At 45.6% G+C, this 19,667-nt stretch overlaps 1 protein-coding gene and 2 pseudogenes across 5 annotated transcripts in view; 1 reads left to right on the top strand and 2 right to left on the bottom strand.

Annotated features, from left to right (window-relative positions):
* The window catches only part of SLC14A2 (solute carrier family 14 member 2), a 318,969-nt gene that overhangs the window by 8,968 nt on the left and 290,334 nt on the right, over positions 1-19,667 (bottom strand). For 3 of the 5 annotated variants that reach the window (XM_036230000.1, XM_036230001.1, XM_036230002.1), the window contains 5 exons: positions 5,261-5,383; positions 2,990-3,072; positions 2,112-2,271; positions 1,229-1,418; positions 772-900 (listed from right to left, as the gene is read on the bottom strand). In XM_036230000.1, coding sequence (XP_036085893.1) covers positions 772-900; positions 1,229-1,418; positions 2,112-2,271; positions 2,990-3,072; positions 5,261-5,383 — 685 coding nt within the window. Of the gene's footprint in view, positions 1-771; positions 901-1,228; positions 1,419-2,111; positions 2,272-2,989; positions 3,073-5,260; positions 5,384-6,853; positions 10,943-14,158; positions 14,278-19,667 lie in introns of those variants that run through there. The other 2 variants (XM_016147785.2, XM_016147784.2) reach the window with 2 other exon arrangements.
* LOC107512336 lies at positions 5,399-6,667 on the top strand (annotated as a pseudogene).
* Positions 13,498-13,616, bottom strand: LOC118610311 (annotated as a pseudogene).

Raw genomic sequence — 19,667 nt, 5'->3', positions numbered from 1 at the left:
CCTGCTGGGAACTCTCTCTGACCCGGACTGGCCCTGAGCAGCTCTTTCCCTGGGCCCCCTCCTTGTGCCTGGTACAATGAATGACAAGGCAAATGCCCAGATGCAACTTCAGAAGGAGGGCTTTCTGGGGGACATCCTAAGGTAAGGAGTCACAGAACTTCCTTAAAAAGTCATATAGCTCCATGCCCAGGCATGAGGAGAGAGGCTGGGTTGGCGGAGTGACAGGGAGGGGAATCACTCTAATTCATTCATTCATTCATTTAACAAATGTTTGTTGAGCAGCTGAGAGCATGGAGCCTTATGGTTGGAGTTGCCCTGTGATTTCTGGGGGTGAAAGAGGAGCTGAGGCCTGGCACTCTGAGGTCTCTCTCTGCTCAGTGCCCGGGCCTCCAGCCTACACTGGGAGGTTGTCCCAGTTTGGTCACGAGTCCCAAGGACAGGGAAAACTGCGGGGAGAGGTAGCAGCAGGAAGCACGTGAAGGTTTCCAGAAACTGACAGGACCCTCTGTGCGTCTCAGTTCCTTCCCCTTAGGAAACCCTTAGGTCTTAAAATAACTAAGAGTAAAGGACGCAGGTGATGAGATACTGTCGATGGGCCACCTGACGAGGTGCTGACACTGTATGACATTAGCAATCATTTCCAGTGGAGTTTCCTGATGTGCAAGGTAAGTAAATGCCACTTAAAAGGCAAGTTTAGACAGACTGTCATGGAGTTGGGATAAAAAGGTTAGCAGCCCCTGATTGCACCCACAGCTTCAGGAGCAGACTTACCAAAACATGGACATGATGCTGACCGGGAGCAAGAGCCACCAGTAATAGTCGCCTTTGTCAGAGAACACGGCCATCAGCAGCCCCACCAGCACCCCGTTGTAGCCGTGAAGCCCTGCTGTGACGGCCAACCTGCGGGGGAGAGCAGAGCTGGTGAAGCGGGGGCTCCCCAGGGCCCAATACAGGGGCACTGCCTTCTTGGTTTTCCTTCTGAGTCAGATTTTTCTCAACTGGGGACTGAAAACACACACCTTCAAACAGATGGCCCCTCTCCACATCCCCCTAGATGACATGTAGCTTTACAGAACAGTCAGAGAATGGTTGTTTTAGTTATTAGTATCCTTATTCTGAGGGGTTTCTGAGTTGGGAGTCAGACAGTGAAAGCATGGGAAGGTGGTGAATGGTCCCCACAGGGAGTGACCTCTGCCTCATGCTTGGCCCCTGGTCCCCCGGAACTTACCTGTCCTGACTCAGGACGAGGGCTGTCAGAGTGGACACGATGGTGCCCAAGCAGCCTGAGATGGCCCACCAGGGGTTCTGGACGAAGAGGCCAAGGACGATCAGGACACCACTGAGGGGGTTGTTCACAAACATCACCTGGGACATGCCCCGGAGGACCCAGTCGAGGAACTGGAACACCGGGGATTTGTCTGAAATGGGACCGGGCAGGGAGTCAGTTCATGCTCAGGTGTGAAGGCCCTGGACCAGGTCCAAGAGGGTGGGAGGAAGGTGTGAGGGAAGCCCCATCCCCAAGGCGGGTTCACAGGGAACGAGGCTCCCACTGTCACTTGCCACAGAAGAGGGGAGACCAAGAAACTCACAGGGCATTTGATTGCCCAGGAAACTCTTCGGACCTATTGCCAGCTGGTGTGGTCTTTAGGTTGCTTTTCAAGCAGTGTGTACCCTGAACTAACTGTGCCCCTGTGAGAGTAGCGTGAATTTTTAAGAAGATGGACCTAGAAATAAAATTCTGTTGCTGCATAGGTGTCAAACCCATGGGGAGATTGCTAAAGAGAACCTACTGGAATAGTAGACACGGTTTTCCTGGGAGCCATCCATCCACAGGGCAGGCAGTTTTTCTAGAATGCTGGGTCTAGAATGCCAGTGCTAAGACCCCTGACTGCAGCATTCTGCTGGGACCGTTGAGAAGCACAACCGATGCTCGGCGATGAGAGCATCAGTTATGTTCTGTATTTACACCCCAAGGGACTGTTTATCTGTCCCATCTTTGAAAGACCATAGAAATGGAACTCAGTCTAGTCTAAAGAGAGCCTGTGGCAAAGTGTTTCCTGAGGTGACCTTTTTAGGGGTCGGGTCAGGGGCTGCTCTCCCAGAACCTTTACCTTTAAGGCCCTCCCCACACTCCTTCATCTCTCCTGTGATGTAACGGAGGGCTTTGCTGACCCTTTTCCCGCTGGCAGCCATGGAGCTCCGAATCCAGGAAGTCGTGGAGATGCCCGTTTCCGCCTGTATCTCAGAGCTCTCCTCCATGGGGTCCGGATCCTGTCCAGGGGCAGGAGACAGGCAAGAAACACCCACATTCCATGCTCCTCATGCCGAGAAGTGGCGTTTGTGCTCACTCGGGGACCAAGCTAAGATTTTCATTTGGCGTCTAGTGAAATTTCTATTTCATCATCTCCGTGTTTCTGTAGACTAGACTCCCTTTGGTTTTGTTTATCATGCCACCTCAGTTAATATGAGCAACAGCCTTGAAATACATCAAGACAATACCTTTATTCTCATTCTGTGGAGAGGTTCTCATTTGCAGAGGTCAAGTCAAACAGTAGAATTGACCTTTAATCACAGATCTTTAGATTCTTTTAAAAACCCATTACTTCCACTATACTACACTCTTTCTAGAAGAAATACCACTCCCCGCCCCCCAGCATGTCTAGTCTTTAAAATGTAACTGTCCATAAAATTAAACATGCGAAGATGCTGTTTTTGAAAACTGGCACCAGCTTGTTACCTACAGGCTTAAGTGCCAGATTTAGATAAAGATGAAAAATAGAGAATTCAAATCAAAGGGATATAAAACTATATAAAGTAAACTGTGAAAAACAGACATTTTTATCCCAGGTAAATTATGTTTCTGGAAATATGAATTCGAGAAAAGTTTGCCTAAATTGAGAATGCCTTTTCTGGACCTCAGATCCCTCATTTGCCACAACCTCTGTGACTATGGGGTGCTGCATCTAATTGGGGGCCACTCATTACTCACCAGCAACTCGACTGTGGGCTTCTGGTACTGATAGGGAAAAGGGTCTTTTGTTTGTCTCTCCTGGTGTTCGGCTTTCCCAAACACTGGAGAGGGAAGGAAAGAACATCATCAGTTAGGACACCTCTCCCCGGTCCCGAGCAGCAAATTTCTCGCAAGGCTGGCATTGGAATATCTGTTTTTCCTGTTCCACTTGAGGAAGCTCAGAATCATGGCGTTTTGCAGCTGGAAGGGCCCTTTTTCCTTTTCCTGGTTATGAACCAATTTGGGCTCTCCCTTTGGGGGGGAAAAATACACATCCTTATGTAAACAGGAATTTAGGGAGTCCAAAGACCGATCGACTTTTAATTAACAAGTTTTCATTTAGCTCAGTTCCTAAATCTTTTAGATGAGGAAGCAGTGAGTTGCCCATGATCCCCAAATCCTGGGTCGTTTCTCATGCCATATGGAGAACTCTTAAGTGTGCAAAGAAAGGAACTTGGATGCTATCGCTCATAAACTATTAAGCTGCCTAAGCCATGCAAGGCCTGTTTGCTTTTTACTCTGACCTTCCCAACAGGATGACTTTGAGTTGTTTGGGTTTCTTTTTTGCTAGTGTAAAATTCTAGGTATTTTAGCAGCAACTGCGGGTTGGATTGACAAGCGATATCCATGCCATTACTTAAAATTGATTTTGGCATGTCCTTGTAATTCTACAAAACTCTTGCAAAGTGGCTCTAAACATGTTTTTCACTATTACGAGACAATTTATTTTTAAAGATGACCAATTTCAGTAGGTTTTATACTTCGTAAAAGAAGTTATGGCCCTTGGAAGTTTCGGTCTTGGTGCTCTGGTTCTCTCTAGTGGTCAAGTGTGAGAATGGCAGGCCGGGCTCTGAACGCCCGGCGTTTTCAGACCCAGTTGACTGTTTCCAGTCTGCATTCATGAGTCTTGAGGGTACCTAAGGCCAAGAAAATAGGTATCGCAGGAAATGTGTTCCCACTTTGGAAGGACCAGGGACTGCGAGCACCAGTATAGATGGGAAGTTACACCATGCAGGAGGAACAAATTATTTTTGGAAGGTTTGAAAGGAAGAGTAGGAAGCAAAGAGGAAGCCAGTGTGTGTGCTATTCCCGATGGACCTGCTGCTTCTGTCCGAAGCTCCCCTCTGCCTGCCAGCTCTTCAGCAACTGCGACCAACCTCCACCTCCCAGGCTCCTTTGCATGGGGCTCTCTCCTAGGCCTTCCCTCACCACATCCCCAAACCACATAGGAGAAGGTTTGGAGCGACACCATTAACCTTTGAGGCAAGCCATAGTTTCTTTCACACCATGCTCGGGGCCCCAGACAAATACAAAATCCTGGGCGAGAGAGGCCCTTTCATTATCTCGAAGCCTTCTCCACCTTGTGTGATTTTTCCCATCCACTCCAGGCCCGTCTCTCTGGGTTGGCTACTTTAGGTATGAAACAATGAGGCTCAGATAAATTGGAACAAGAATGTCACTAATGCATCTTCTGGGAAGCATGTGATGTTGTATAAAGGACACGAACCAGGGAATCAGTTTTATCCTTCAGCTCCCCTCGCCAGCTGGGTGACTCTGGGCAAGTCAACTCCCCTCTTTGGGGTTGTGAGGGAAAAATGAGATTGCCCCTCAGCCTGGACCTTCACGAGGTGTTCCAACTGTGCAGCTGGTTGGGGAGACCCCTCCCCAACTCCTCCCTGTTTGCTACAACATGTCTCCGGCTTCTAAATCCAAGTTTCTGGCTCCCCTACCTGCTCAGCTTTGGCTGCCCTTGGAAGCCTCCCCACACCCCCGTCTTGGCCTTTGGGAGCCCCTTCTTTTCCATGCCTCTTTACCTGTTCTCTTGGTCTTACATCTCCACTACTGCTGTTGGTGAGAATTTTTCATCTCTAGCCTCCTAGACTAGTGGTTTGTGACTTGGCAGCAAATAGAATCTCATGGAGAGCTTTTAAAGTTCCTTAAGCCCACCCAGGCTGCTCCCCAGAAGAATTAGAGTCTCCTGGGGTGAGATGTAGGTGATTCTAATGTGCATCAAGTTTGAGACCTCCTGGCCAGACCTACAGAGCCTGCTGCCTGTCCCAGCTCCAATCTCCCACTCAAGGAGAGTCAAGACACTGGGACCTATGGCTGTGGTCAGAGGTCAGCAATGGCAAGAATGAGCCCAAACTTCATGGCTCTCCCCATCACCCTGTGAAGTAGGTAATTGCCATTGTCCCCATTTTAGAGATGAATACATCGAGGACCCGAGAGTGAGGGGGAAGTAGCTCACACCTTTGCTTCTTCTCCGAATGGTTGACCACTCGATGTGGAACACACTCCTGCGCTTAGGGAGCACAGCCTCCGAGCCCTCATCGGCCTTGGGGCTTGTCGTGGCTGGCTGCTCTCCACCACCGCCTAGCCAGGGGCAAAATGAGACAGGTCAGTGTCCTAATCTGGTCTCCAGCCCTTGAGAGCCAAGCAGAGAGTATGAGAAAACTTGCATGCAGAAGCTGAAAAGGAAAAAGCAGTATGGCCTGAAGCTGCAGGAGTAATTGCACGAGTGTCTCGTGTAAAACGTCCAGCTTCTCCATTCCTCCTGCGAAAACTTCCACTTCCTCTCTCCTGCTACTGCCCAAGACGCCGAAGGGAAAGAAAGCTAAAGGGAAGAAAGTGGCCCCAGCCCCTGCTGTTGTGAAGAAGCAGGCCAAGAAGATGATAAATCCCTTATTTGAGAAAAGACCCAAGGATTGTGGCATTGGAGAGGACATTCAGCCCAAAAGGGGTCTCACTCACTTTGTCAAATGTCACATTCGGCTGCAGCAGCAAAGGACTATTTTCTATAAGTGCCTGAAAGTGCCTCCTGTGATTAACAAGTTCGGCCAGGCCTTGGACCACTGAACTGCTACTCAAATGCTTAAGCTGGCCCCCAAGTGCAGGCCAGAGACAAAGCAAGAGAAGAAACAAAAGTTGTTGGCTTTGGCTGAGAAAAAAGCTGCCAGCAAAGGCAATGTCCCCTCCAAGAGGCCACCTGTCCTTCGAGCAGGGGTTGATACTGTCACCACTCTGGTGGAGAGCAAGAGGGCTCAGCTGGTAGTGACTGCACATGATGTGGATGCATTGAGCTGGTCGTCTTCCTGTCTGCCCTGTGCCATACTGCATTATCAAGGGGAAGGTCAGGCTGGGGCGTCTGGTCCACAGGAAGACCTGCTCCACTGTCACCTTCACACAGGTTAACGCAGAAGACCAGGGAGTACTAGCTAAGCTGGCGGAAGCTATCCGGACCAATTTCAATGACCAACGTGATGAGATCGACCATCACTGGGGAGGCAGTGTTCTGGGCCCGAAATCGGTGGCTCTCATTGCCAAGCTGGAAAAGGCAAAGGCTAAAGAACTGACCACCAAACAGGGCTCAATGTGCACTGTGGAGTTTTCTGCACATAAAAGTAATAAAAATCCTCCTTCAAAACAAAATGAAACGAAACAAAACAAAACAAAACAAAACAAAACGTTTTACTTCCTTTCCCCACAGAAACCATTTCACAGACACCTATCAGTGTCAAGAGATGGATGAATCCATCTGCCTTATTTCTCCAGCAAGGAGCTATTCAGACCCACTTAATTGGACCTCGGACTGGCTTGAACAGCGGACCCAAGCTGACTGCCCATTACCGTTCTGCAGCCAGAGCTTTTGCCTCTATCTGTGATTGGGAGTATGTGGTAGGTTGGGGGGCTGCACATTGGAATCACCTGGGTGCTTTAAAAATTCCTGAACCCTAACCCAGACCAATTTAAAAAAAATAAAGTGGTTTTTTTTTTTTTTTTTTTTAATGCCCATAGCATTTAAAAGATGGTTGTAATGTGCAACTTGGGCTGAGAACTACTGACCCAAAGCGTGGTCCTGGACCAGCAGCATCAGCATCATCTTGAGCTCATTAGCAACGCAGGACGTCAGGCTCTACCCAGACTGATGCAATCAGAATCCGTATTTCAACGAGATTTCCTGAGTGATTTCTGTGCACAGTAAAGTTTGACAAGAACCAAACCACGGGGCGGTTAAGAGTCTGTAATCTGTGATCGGTTACGAGAGACCCTCTGCTGTACCTCACTATTTTAAATCTCCACACATGGGGAGAGCAGAGCACTCTCATCACTGGGGACAGGGTTTCTCAAAGTGTGATCTGAGAACTGACAGCATCGGATCACCCTGGTGGTTTGTTAAAATGCTCACTCGCATGCCCACCCCAGGCCGATGGGTTGGAGTGTTTGCTTGTCCCGAGGTACGCAGTTTTAACACTTTTTGGTAGGGGTTCCAGGGCACACAAGAGTTAGATGATCTAGTGGTTGCCTGGAACAGCGGAAAACATTCACACCGTTATTACATATGCACATTTTCTAAATTAACTCACTTGTCCCTTTTAATAGTATCTTGAGACTGGTAGGATAAGCATTGTTACCTCCAAAAGATGGGAAATGAAGGCTCTGACCGACTTTTGAAGCAGCCGACCAACAGCGAACTATGTCACTCTCGGCCCCCAATCTTTTTCTCTGCATCCCTGCTGCCCAGAGTCTGGTTTATAGACCAGTGCCATTGACTTCAAAGGGGGCTTGTTCGAAATGCAGATGCTCAGGCCCCATCGCAGCCTGACCAAATTGGAATCTTTTTTTTTTTTTTTAAACAAGAGCCCCCAGCTGACTTGTATACACAGCAAAGTTTGAAAGTGCTGATCTAGAGCACACTGCTTATGTAGAGATGGCTTTAGCAAAGCTCAGAATATATCCCGGCCAACGATCACATGTACTTGCGCATGTATGAGCAAGGATGGGCGGTTGTTCACACTCCCAGATTGAAAGGCAAAACCCGTGACCATGTCGCTCCCCTCTGGGCGCAGGGTAGGGAAGGAGCTTGGAATCCTGTCTGTGAGTCAGCACTGAGCCATGGCTCCCAAAGCTGGAGAAGCCCTCTTGGCGCTGGGTTCCAGAGACACTTGGAAGATCATCCCATCCTGGGACACCTCTGCAGACAGGGTTCATGCAGGGGGCAAAGACCGAGGGTGGGGGGGATCATCTCATTGCCTGACAAAGTGGGGCATTTTCCTGTAGTGCCAATCCCCGTTCACGTCCGCCTGGCTGGAAGGGCACCTCTGCCAGACCATTGCTCCTCATCCCTCATATCCCAGCCACCTCTGGGCAGAGCAATATTTTGATCTTAGCATCACGAACTCAGAACTGCATGGAGCTCCCAGATCATACCTCTTATATCCAGAGAAATCAACTTGCCCAAGTCATGCAGCTCATTAATCATGGCATGCCCAGGAATTGCCCTCTGGTCTCCTGAGTCCCAGTCCGCTGCTCTAGAGACAGCGACAGAAGGCCTGGCCCACCATTCACGCCCTGGCTCTATGAGTTCCTGGTGCTGATGTCCCAGTCACGAAACATAAAATCCAAAAGAATCTCTTTCCTTTGTCCATCTTTGGGATCAGTTGGGAGGTGGCACCAAGTATGGCCTGACATGGTGTTGGTTCTGGACCTCGTGCGGGTGGTAATGGAGCACTGGGTGGCAGACCACCCCAATGAGGCAGAGGTCCCTCAAGAGCGCTGGCCAAGGGCTGAGAAGGAAAGGTGGGAACAGATGCCAAGAAGAAGATTGGAGATAAAGTCATGAATTTCCTGAGGTCGTGAGAAAATTTAAGGCTAAGATGAAGGCAATTTACTGCTACCTTTGGGACCTATTGTTGGAACTTTCATAATGGATAAAAGCAACTTCAAGAATATCATGAATACATCTATCGAAGGTTCTAGACAAAAGATGTTCCATTAGTGTGATGGAGAAAAAAGACAACAACAATAACACTGGCTGGGAACCCGAGGTCCCTCATTCCTGCATGGCATTTTGCAAGCCATGTGATTTCACTGATAGTATTCTCCATGGCAGCCATGCCTCCCAGAAAGGAAAACACAGACCCTGAAGGGCTGACCTTGCAAACCCGACCTATAGAATGACGACAGGTATTTCGAAGGGACACCTGCCATTTCTTTCTCATTTTGTGATGAAGAGGAGAATGCTTGCAAAATGCTCTGGAAAAGACTCTGCAGAGCTCACTTGTTATGCGTCTTCTCAGGGAGGCCACTTCCCTTGGATGGTCCATGTCCCTTTACTCCAAGCAGGGTGGTTCCTTATCTCCGTGCATGCCTGCATAGACGCTTCCCTTGCCAAGTGTCAGTTATATGCTCTTGTCTGTCACCTTCACACAATGGTGGGGTCCTCGACAGCCAGGGCTGTACCAGTTTGCCTGGGCACCCCCATGAGCCTGGTATACTGCAGGCACTCAGAAATATTTTCTGAATAAATTAATGAGGGATAATTGTGCTATATATTTTAATTTCTGAATGGTATAATGAGCAATCGTTGGATATTTCAGGGTATGAACTATTTTTAAAAGTAATTACTCTCATTGTTAATGTTAAATGCTTGCTAAATATTGAAATAAAGGTGAGCATCTTTTATATATTAACAAAGGTAATAGCTGAGTTATGTAGAGTTTTGCAGGTTGGAAGGTAAGAGCTGATTATTTCCAGTGTTACTTGGATCAAAGAAGGGAAATTTATAGATGGTGATAAAATGATTGGCCATCTATGACCAACCAACTAGAAACCCAGAAATCCTGTGAGAGTGGCTGAAAGAACTCAGTTGACAAGAGAGAAGAAAATTAGTCATTGAAGACAGAGATCTTGCTCCATGTGGTTTGTTTTGGTTACTGGTCCGTTCTGTGTGGCCACAAAACCCTAAACTGCTTGGAGGTGGGAGTTCTAGCCCACAAGTAAATTTTTTTTTACAATAACTTACTTTTTGGGGTTCTTTCCAACTCCCCTGCCCCCAACATCATGGCACACATAGAAAATAGTCCTGCGTAACATGGTGCAATAAACAGATGTTTGTTGTTTACGGCCGTGGGCCTGCGCCCAGGACTCTGGCCCTACTAGGCCCCCCTGGCTGCTTAGAGAGCCAAGGGGACTGCTCTCTCAGCCTAGCTTCACATGCACTGTGGCACCTGGTCTGGGAAGCTCTGTCCTCGATAACCCGTGGGTAAACATTAGCAGCTGAGTAACTCTTTGGCATGCCCACCTGGTGTAAAAACTGCCACCCTTTCCTATACTAACATGACTTTTAAGTGCATGTAGCTTCACACTGGGGGCTGTTCTGGACCATTTCATGGGCACGGTCCTGGGCTCTTGAGGATTGCCACCACCCATGTTTTAATAGGCAAGAGTCCGGTGATGTTTTCCTCCCATTTACTCAGGGAAGGAAAGAACAGTTATGAGCCAAATGGTTTGTTTGGAAGCACTTTTTCTGGAGAGTAGTGTTTTATAGTATTCGTGCCTCTACTGACTTTGAATGTGCAGAAATGCCAACTGTTTAGATAGACATCAGGGGTAAAAAAAATTTTGCGGATGAGCCCACCTGTCAAATGCAATTTTGAAACTTGCTGTAATGTCTTTGAGGGGAACAAAACAAACCCAAACCACATATATCTTTCAGAAGAGGAAAAATGATCTACTCAATCTTTCTGAAAATCAATCTTTACTCAAACAGGTCCATGCCTATACGCTTTACACAAGTTTTTCAAGGTTTGAACAGGTTTTACTGTCTCCAGAAGGTAGTTCGATGCTGTCCATATATCACTTGCAATGTGCAACATATGGAGCATCTGGAACCTACCATTAAGAGCCATTCGTCTTTCCCTCCCAGCTCCCTGGGTCTCATAGTCCTCCAACCTACTGTTTGTGGATACACTTGCACATCACAAGGCAATTTCCTAGCTACTATGCCAGCATGACTGTTTTTGAAATGACACATTGTACATGATTTGATTTTTTTTTTCTATATCCACTTTGGCTACAATTTGTGCCTATGTTTCCCTATGCAGAAGTTGAGCTTTGCACTGACTTGTCATTTCCAGGGCTACTGTATCTGAGTGTGTGTGTGCGCAGCGTGCACGTGTGTGTGTGCGTGTGTGTGTGTGTGTGTGTGTGTGTAGTAAATGAGATGGTATCTTTTCTGTGAAGTTGTGTTTAGTTGACATTTTTCAATGATCGTTCTATAAAGTATTAGAGGTATAGAATGTTAGAATTGGAAAGGCTTCTGGGATTATCCAGTCCAGACCTCTTATTTTACAGATGGAGAAACTGAGGGCTAGAGAAATGAAGTGACTTACTGGATTCCAGACAGCTATTGGCTGAGCCAGGAGTAGATAGTACACTGATCTATTCTGTTTCTTCCCTTCTAGTTTCAGACTTATTTCTTTAAGTCCTTCTTTACTTCAGGAATTTATTTTTGGTATATCAATTCAGCTCAGCTTTTGCATGTAATGGCTTAATGAGGTACTCTAGAATCTGTTTTTCTTGCCTTAGGGGATTCAAGAAAGACTCCAATATATTAGCATGGGAGTTGATTTGCGAGAGAGTTGCACAGAGTAAAGATGGAGGCCAGGTCCACTGGAACATTGGCAATAAATTATTTGGAAGTCTCAATTTTTAAATTAGTCATATTTTAAAGAAGGTGGGGTATGAGTCACTGTAATTTTGAGATAAGCATTTATTATCCTCATAATAAATGCGTCAAACCGTTTCTCTTCCTCCCCAAACAGCCTACTTGTTGGCCAATGGACTCACTTAGATTTGGTTTTGTTTTGCTTTGTGTTTGGTGTCTTTGGCTCCCTATGGAGAAGACGTTAGTAAGCATAAATGAGTTGGTACTTCATTAAGCTCAAGATACATTATGATAACTTCATAAACGAGGTGAAAGAGTGCAGTGGTCAGAGCAGGCTATCTGTAACTGGGGTACCATCCGTCTGATCTTCCTCCAGGATGGCTTTGTACTCTCTTCCCCCTGTTCCCACCCCAGCCCAAACCCTCAGAATTGCATGTCTACAGTGTTAACCTTCCTGATTTTGATCTCCCCACTTTCAATCCACTCCGTCCTTCAACCACAAGACCATACCATTATGTCGATCTCTTACTCGATAATCTCATCCAGCTCTTCCTTCCCTTCCCAACACATGCCCCGCCTGGCACTTTGGCCTTATCACGGGCCCTCTGTGTTCCTCCTCGTTCTTGCCTAATTCTTGTCTACCCTTCAAAGCCCAGTTTATGTTCTACTTCCTCCATAAAGCCGCCTGGGGCTTACTTAGCCACACAGATCACTCTATTCTTTGAATCCCCTTTGTTTTTGCAGGAGACTCTAGACCTCCTCTTTTGAAGTTAGGGCCACAGCGAAGTTTTATATCAGTAGTTACCATGCACATGAAAAGTTAGTACATCCTTTCCAATCCAATGAAACTACTTGGGATTATCAATCTTTGACAAGTGATGTTGGAGTCTAGACATTAACCGAAGGAAACTGAAGCCTAGAAAGGAGCCGCTTACCTGAGGCCACACATCTATTCGGTTATGGAGCAAGGTTTTGACCCCTGGTTCTGATTCTTTACTCCTGCAACGCAGGTATTTTACAGTTGGAGCCTTTCTAAATGTCACAATGAACTAGTGACATTCTTATTTAAAAAATTATGAATTATACATATCCTCAAAGGAACAGCAAAAGTTACCAAATCAAAACAAAAGCTAACCTGTATGTCATTACATTTGTGACACTCAATGAAAGGCCAAGGAAAGTTCTGGAACATTGTACACCAGCTTCTTCTCTTGTGGAAATATTTTCATACTCCCTTTCCCTATATGCTCTTCCTCACCACCCCTTCTCCCCATGATCTATGGCAAACAAAGCTAATTGATTATAACACTTTCCCAATAAGTTTCAACTTAGCCTCAGAATCCTTCTTAACACAATCCTCCGGACAATCAATACCAATTAGTCAGAGCTGGCACTTGGGAGTAAACTTATTTTCCCCTTAAAGGAAGGTGTGGATGCGTACGAGTTGCAGGGAGGGGTCTGTCAATGCCAGGGTGTTGACAGCAGGCAGAAGCCTGGCCATGGGCACTTCTAAGCCTTACAGGACAATCTTCCCTCAGCAAGATTATGAAGGCTCATACCCTTTGTTGACAGTTTTGGAGGAGGTCACATATTTTATAAGCCCGTCCATTCTTTGATCAGATAACTTCAATATTCTGGAATATCGAGCCTTATGGCACTGTTATCTGTCTTCCAGAAACATCCGCTGTCTGTAGCTACACAGAATATGTCTACAGTAGTCTAAGATGTCTGTGTAAGAGAGCGGCACCACGGAGTTAGGCTGTTTCGCTGGGGAGTTAAGATGTCCGTGGATACTGAGATGGTCTAGTCCTATAGGCATGTCTACAGAAGGGATCCAGACCTGAGGAGAGGGGCTAAGATACCTGGACCAGGTGCCACCACCCTGGAAGCAGAAGGAGGTAATGACTCCTGGGAGAAGGTTTTCTTTTCTTTTTTTTTTAATTTTTTTTTTTTTTTAATTTTTAGGTGAGGCAACCCTTGTTGACCTCACAGATTGCAAGGACCTTGTCAGTTTACAATCCCTTATTTTTTTTATTTTTTATACCTACAGCACCTGGTCTTCCTAGGTGGTCCCCCATCCAAGTACTAAGCAGGCCCAACTGTGCTTAGCTTCTGAGATCAGATGGGATCGGGCTTGTTTAGGGTAGCATGGCTGTAGATGAGAGAAGGTTTTCAAACCCACTGTATTAGCATCCCACAGCTCAACTCCATATGGTGCTGTGCTAATGTCAGAGTTATGGATTACAGAATTGTGGAAAGGATGACAAATAATATGAAGGCTCATCTAGTGGGCAGGCATGGTGGTAAGGGGATTTGAGGGCTGATGGACTATCCTGGTTCCATCACCAAATAGGCAAGAAGAGCTCAGGGTTGTGAGTTAGAACATTTGGACATTTGTTCAGGCTCTTTTATCACCTGGCAGGTCCTTGGACAAGCCACGGTTTCCTCATCTATAAAGTGTGTTGTTTGAACTATAAAAAAAGAGCTCTTCCACTCTGAAGCTTCCTGAATTTAAACTCTCTTCGGAGTTCTTCGTAAGGTCCCCTGTCCTAGGACTGGCCCTTCCCCAGACACTGCAGCTCAACAGAAGAAAGGAACAGAAAAAAATCATCCTTTCTTTTTTTACTTCCTTTGAAATCTCAGATCTCCCTGTCGACTAGGGGGTCTACCTGGTCCCTTTCTCTCCCCCCAAGACCTCTTACCTGGGCTCCTTTCGATGTCCTGCACTGGGCTGGAGGAATCTAGGCCACCAGAATTTAGGAAGAAGCTTCCGATTGGGCGGCGTCTCTGGTCCTCGGCTCCAGGTGTTGGACTTCTCCCTAAACCCGAAATCCTTCACTTTCTGGAGCCCTGCAGTCCATCCTCTTGCTAACTTTCTGTAAATTCCCTTTGTATTTCCTAACCCTATGCCTGGCGCATGTCTTCCAGTTGAGGAAGGGCACCGGGGAGGAGGAGGGAGAGGACAGACAGACAAAGGCTCTTTCTGGAGCTTGCCAACTTCTCTGGCCTTCCCGACAAAAGATTGCTTCCTAAACTCCCCAGGGAATGCGGATCCCTGACCTGGTTTGATCAGGCGGATTTCCTTTAAAGGGACAGAACTGGGGACTGTCTAGCAGTAGCTTCCCTGTCCTCTAGGCATCACCAGCCAGTTACTCTCCTTAGAATTCTTGCTCCAGTATTTGCCTTTAAAGCAATCATCTAAGTGTTGTTTCCATAGGGGGCCAATTTGCTTTCTAACCTCAATAAACTCACTCAATTCCCCAGACAGGCAGGGCACAAGCTGGAGAACAGTGTTGCTATCAGCATCTCAATGGAAATTTCTGTACAGCCCAATACTGGATACTGTCTTTCAGGTTCTGTGGAAATTTTCAGACCTTTCTTCTTTCTGACTTCTACTGACTGGTGTCCTGGGGACTCACCATGGGACCCTCTCAGAGCAAGAAGGGCAAGACCTAACCCATGGGCTCCAGAGAGAACTCTGAGCTCTATATATTAGGGAAGCCAGCCCTCCCAAGTCCCATGAGGCCATGGGGTCTGGTGTGCTGGAGTTTGGGGAGGGGGAACCAATCCAAACATGTTTTGTTTGGTTTTATGATATAATGCGTCAAGCATCGCCCTTCCTACCCCCTGGAGCTTGTGTACCCTTCTCCCCTTCTCCCTCCCTCTCCACTCTGTGACCAGGTGTGAGGTGGCCTACTTACGTTCAGAAACAGAACCTTACACTGAGGAAATTAGCTACACCTGAGTAGACAAATTCTCCACTGACGTCAAATCCCCCCTAACCACTGTACCAGGTGTTTTGGAGCTGCCAAAGAGGGGTCCTTATCACAGAGGGCCATCAGAAGAAGGAAAGCAAATAAAAGCAAAGGGCGGGGAGTGACAGGGAGAGGAATTCGGCAGGTTCCAAACTCCAGGGACAGTTGGGCAACTGACTGCAGACAGTTCCTGGGATGGGGGAGCCTCCCTTGGTGTAAATTCAGAGCTTATGATTGTCTGCTGATGACACTTCTCCCGGTCCCCCAACTGGCTCATCTCTTGGCTCGGCCCCGGATGCTCATTTCTTGCCCTCTTGCTCTGACCTCTCCTGAGGGCTCCCGAATTTCTTGTGATTCCTTCACTCCAGTCCCCTAAGCATCTATGCCAAAAGTAACAGGGATGCTACCCATGCACAACATGTAACCAATTTGAAAAGACAAGAAATGATTACACCTGAGGAGCCATCCAGGAAGTTTATGTGCTATTCCATGAGCCAAATGGAGCCATGGTGCTTAGAAGTGTAGTGAGTATCAGTCACACACTGCAGGACGGGGCAATCAAGTGTTCTCTTGGAAAGCAGAAGGCCAAGATGTAATCTCATCTCAGGTCCTACTAAAGACTGCAGTTCAGATACCAACAGCTCCCAAGAGATCTGTCTATACCTACAGGTTATTACCATGATGGCTCAGTCAATTAGAATTCACTTCAGAATTAAGTTTTCTTCACTATGCTCATGGCTCCCTTCACCTCTGCATTTCAACCTTGTAGCAGAAAGAGGTTGTAATGAAGTTTCACGCCAGACATGAAATTTGGAAAAGTCAGATTCCTCCAGAGGAAAAGGTCAGAGTGCATGAGGAATAAATGCAAGTTGAGCTAAAAATTCTCTGGAGAACTACTTCCTTTACTCAGTTCTGTTCCAGCAGCCTATGTAGGAAGGGCCTGGAGGCTTTTAGTCATCAAATCACAGAGTTTAAGAAGACTTTTCTGGCTATCTTCTCACCTCCCTCCTTGGGACCTTAGAAGTTTAGTTCCATTAGAGACAGAAGGATTCCCTATGGATCTAACTTCTACAAAAAGCAGGAGGGAGAAAAAGCTGGGCGAGTCAAAAATTTCACATAAAAAGTGAAGGTCTTTAAAGTTGCCAAGTGAGACTGTGGCTTACTGAGTAGATATCATAGCCACACTGAAACTACCAACCCCTATCTGATTTTTAGATTATAGCTATCCCCAGGCCCTTGCAACCTTCGTGACCCAGGAAAACAAAGACTCATACAGGAAGCACAAACAAATGGAAGCACATAGGTTTGCTGTAACCACAGATACAGGCCAGGCAGATCAAGTTTTTCGATGGGCAGATCTTAGAGGGTTGACCAGAATAAGAATCCCTTGTGGGGGGAGTGATGGGGGGAGACGACCTAGGACAAGGCACAGCCGAGCAATGTTGGTCCCTCAGCTTGCACCCACATAAGCAACCATGTTGAGTATGTCGATAAACTGACCAAATGGCTAACTGGTTAAGCTCCAAGAAAGGCTATAAAGGCAACAATGATATATTTTTGGTTCATTTGATTTTTATGTTCTTAACTTTTTGCCACCTCAGTGATACCTCCTCTTCATTCCTCTGTAGGAATTCAGGACCATGATTTCATAGAAATCACTGAAGTTGGAAGAGAAAGTTTACAGTGGTCATCTGGTCTACCCTCACCCAAATCAAGCATCCCCAACAGGCCTCTAGTTCCTGTTTCTGCACTACCAAAGCAGGAAACTCAGGGTTTCACAGGACAGCCATTTATTAGGCAATTTTCATTGTTAAAAAGTACCCCTCTTCACTGATTCGAAGTCTGTCTGCTTATCATTCCCTTGTAGTGGTCTTTGTTCTATGCTCTGAAGTAATGAGTAAGTTGACTTCTTCCATTTGTGTTACCTCATGCTGCAGTCATTGCCCCAGCCATTTCTTCTTTCCCTGAAGCCAAATACAGCACCTTCATTATCATTCCTGATGGGACAAGGGGGCTCCAGACCTTATTCGCCCTGCTTGGCCTCATCTCAGCATGCTCTCCCTTGCCAAAGACTCTCTTAAAATGTGCTATCCACTTTTTTCTTTGTGTTCTTTCCTTCTTTTTTATTCAACCTATTCTCAGAAATGATTCCTTCAACCTAAGGTGCAAATGACTAATCATGCTTACTGTGTTACCTTCCCAGGAATGTTTATATTTTAACAGATTCAAAGCCTTAAACTGAAGGGATGACTGGGAATGTTTGGGCAGTAGGTAATGACAAGACAGAAGAGAAGAGGCACAGAAATTTCCTGGGACACTTAAAGTCATGCTTGCTGTTTTCCCTGAACAGAAGACCAACCCAACTAGATAATTCACTCAAAGTAATGAAATGGATGCTGTGAACTTATGTGCCTCAGGTACTCCGTGGTATGAGCTTCCTCTTCACCTGAGGTGAGACCACTCAGCTGGCCAGACAAATTCCCATAAAACGAATTCCTTGAAGGCAGGAACTGGTCTGATTCTTTCCCGGTTTGTTGTCAAACAGGGGCCTGAGTAACGTATTAATACATGTTCCTCATACAATGTCTTCTGGATGAATGGGTGACTGAGGTCACGCCAGAAGGCATAGTTTTTAGGGTCTCTGCTCATAAAAGTTGGCAAGTGTCCCTGAGCAACCAATACCGGAACCCATCAGTCATGGAATAAGGGGCCTAGGTGGAAGTTTGGGGCCATAGTTACCAGAAGCCATATCTGATTTCTGGAGCGAGAGGAGGTAGGCAACAACTAAAGAATGATATAAACATACACGGGGATTCAATTTTGGCCCCCATCCCAAAGATATTCTGAAATGAAAAACCTGATTTTGAACTAAAAAATTCAACTTATTTGTTGAATTGAAGGAAAGAAAGGTTACTGTTGGAATCTGAATCAGTGGTCAGGAAGATCAAATGGAAGAAATATCTCGAAGCAGAGAAAAAATGTGAATGGTAAAAAGATAAAGCAGAGATTAAGGAGAACTGACATATGGCTACTAGGCATCCCAGAGACAGAAAAAGGAAGAGAGGGAGAAAAAGAAATAATCAAACCAATGTTAGAAGTTGCTGAGCAGAAGACTTGAATTTGTAGACTGAAAGGCAGTATTGATGAGGAAAGACATACGTTTAGGCTTATAAAATCCTTGAACCCCAAAGATAAGGAGAAAATCGTACAACCCCCTAGGAAAAAAAGAACAGGTTGTTAACAAAGGTGAAAAGTGAGATTAACATCAGATTTCTCATTTGTAACATTTGAGAGCCAGAAAACGAAGGCACCATACTTGCAGACACTGAGGGGAAAGGCTGCATGCAGCCTGGGGACCCCTCCCCTAGCCAAAGTGTCATTCGTCCTCCAAGAAAAAGAAACTGTAAACAAGCAAATCATCAAAGGACGTGTCACTTGTATTTGCTCCTATATTATTTGAAGAATGAAGAAATACTCAAGAAAGAGTCCTAAACAGGCAATTAATGAATCAGAACAAAGAATAAAACAGGGAAACGTGAAGAATAGAGGAAACTAATAAAAGGTAACATGTCCAATATGAAGAGGAAACCCAAATAGACAATGACAGGATTACTGAGCATGTGTGACATAGGAGCCAAGTCAGGATTTGTGAAAAAAAAAAAAAAAAAAAGATACTGCAGGGAAAATTTTTAAATTGACAAATGATATCAGTAAAATCTAGGGGTAAGAGATACAGGAGAAGTAAAAACAGGGACCCGGGGCAGTAGTATATAAAGGTTTTTATTCCTCAGAGTGATGAAGGAGCATTGGAGAAACGGGATATCTTGTCAGAGTAAATTATTTGGCATCTTGTTTTTACATAATAATAAAAAAATACACTTTTGATTATGAATGTCATAAAAGGGGTGATAACCACTAGTGAAATGGAAAGGAAGAGCAGACCTTCAAAATAAAGGGAAAAGAGGAAAAGATAGTAACATGGTCAAAAGTGCAAAATGAGGAAAGTGAAAAAGCAAAAGCAGTAACGAAAAATAGTAAAAAATAAAGTGCAAGAAATAAAATGAGTGTATTGGTTGTTACGCTAAGTATGAAGAGGCTGCATTATCCTATTAAATTATGGAAACACTAAGATTAGGTTAAATATAAAATATCACTGTATGTTATTTAAAGAAATACAGTTAAATGAAAATGATAAAGTTAAAATGATAAATGTTAACACAAAACGATAAGAAAATATCAGAAAAAAAGGAGATGTGGCAACATTACTGTCAGATATGTTGGAATGAAGTTAAAAGCACTAACAAGGATACAGACGTGCAGTTTGTAATAGTAAAATAAATTTTATGAAGAATCAACGATAGTCAATAGACATCAAAAATGTAGCTGTTAAAAAAAAATGTAGCTGTTGAATATATGAGACAAATGATTTAGAAATGCCAGGAGTTTAATAAAACCA

This window comes from Rousettus aegyptiacus, unplaced genomic scaffold (genome assembly GCF_014176215.1).
Source record: "Rousettus aegyptiacus isolate mRouAeg1 unplaced genomic scaffold, mRouAeg1.p scaffold_m13_p_12, whole genome shotgun sequence".
Lineage (NCBI taxonomy): Eukaryota > Metazoa > Chordata > Mammalia > Chiroptera > Pteropodidae > Rousettus > Rousettus aegyptiacus.
Note: the sequence above shows the minus strand (reverse complement) of the source record. Positions and strands in the feature narration are given on the sequence as shown.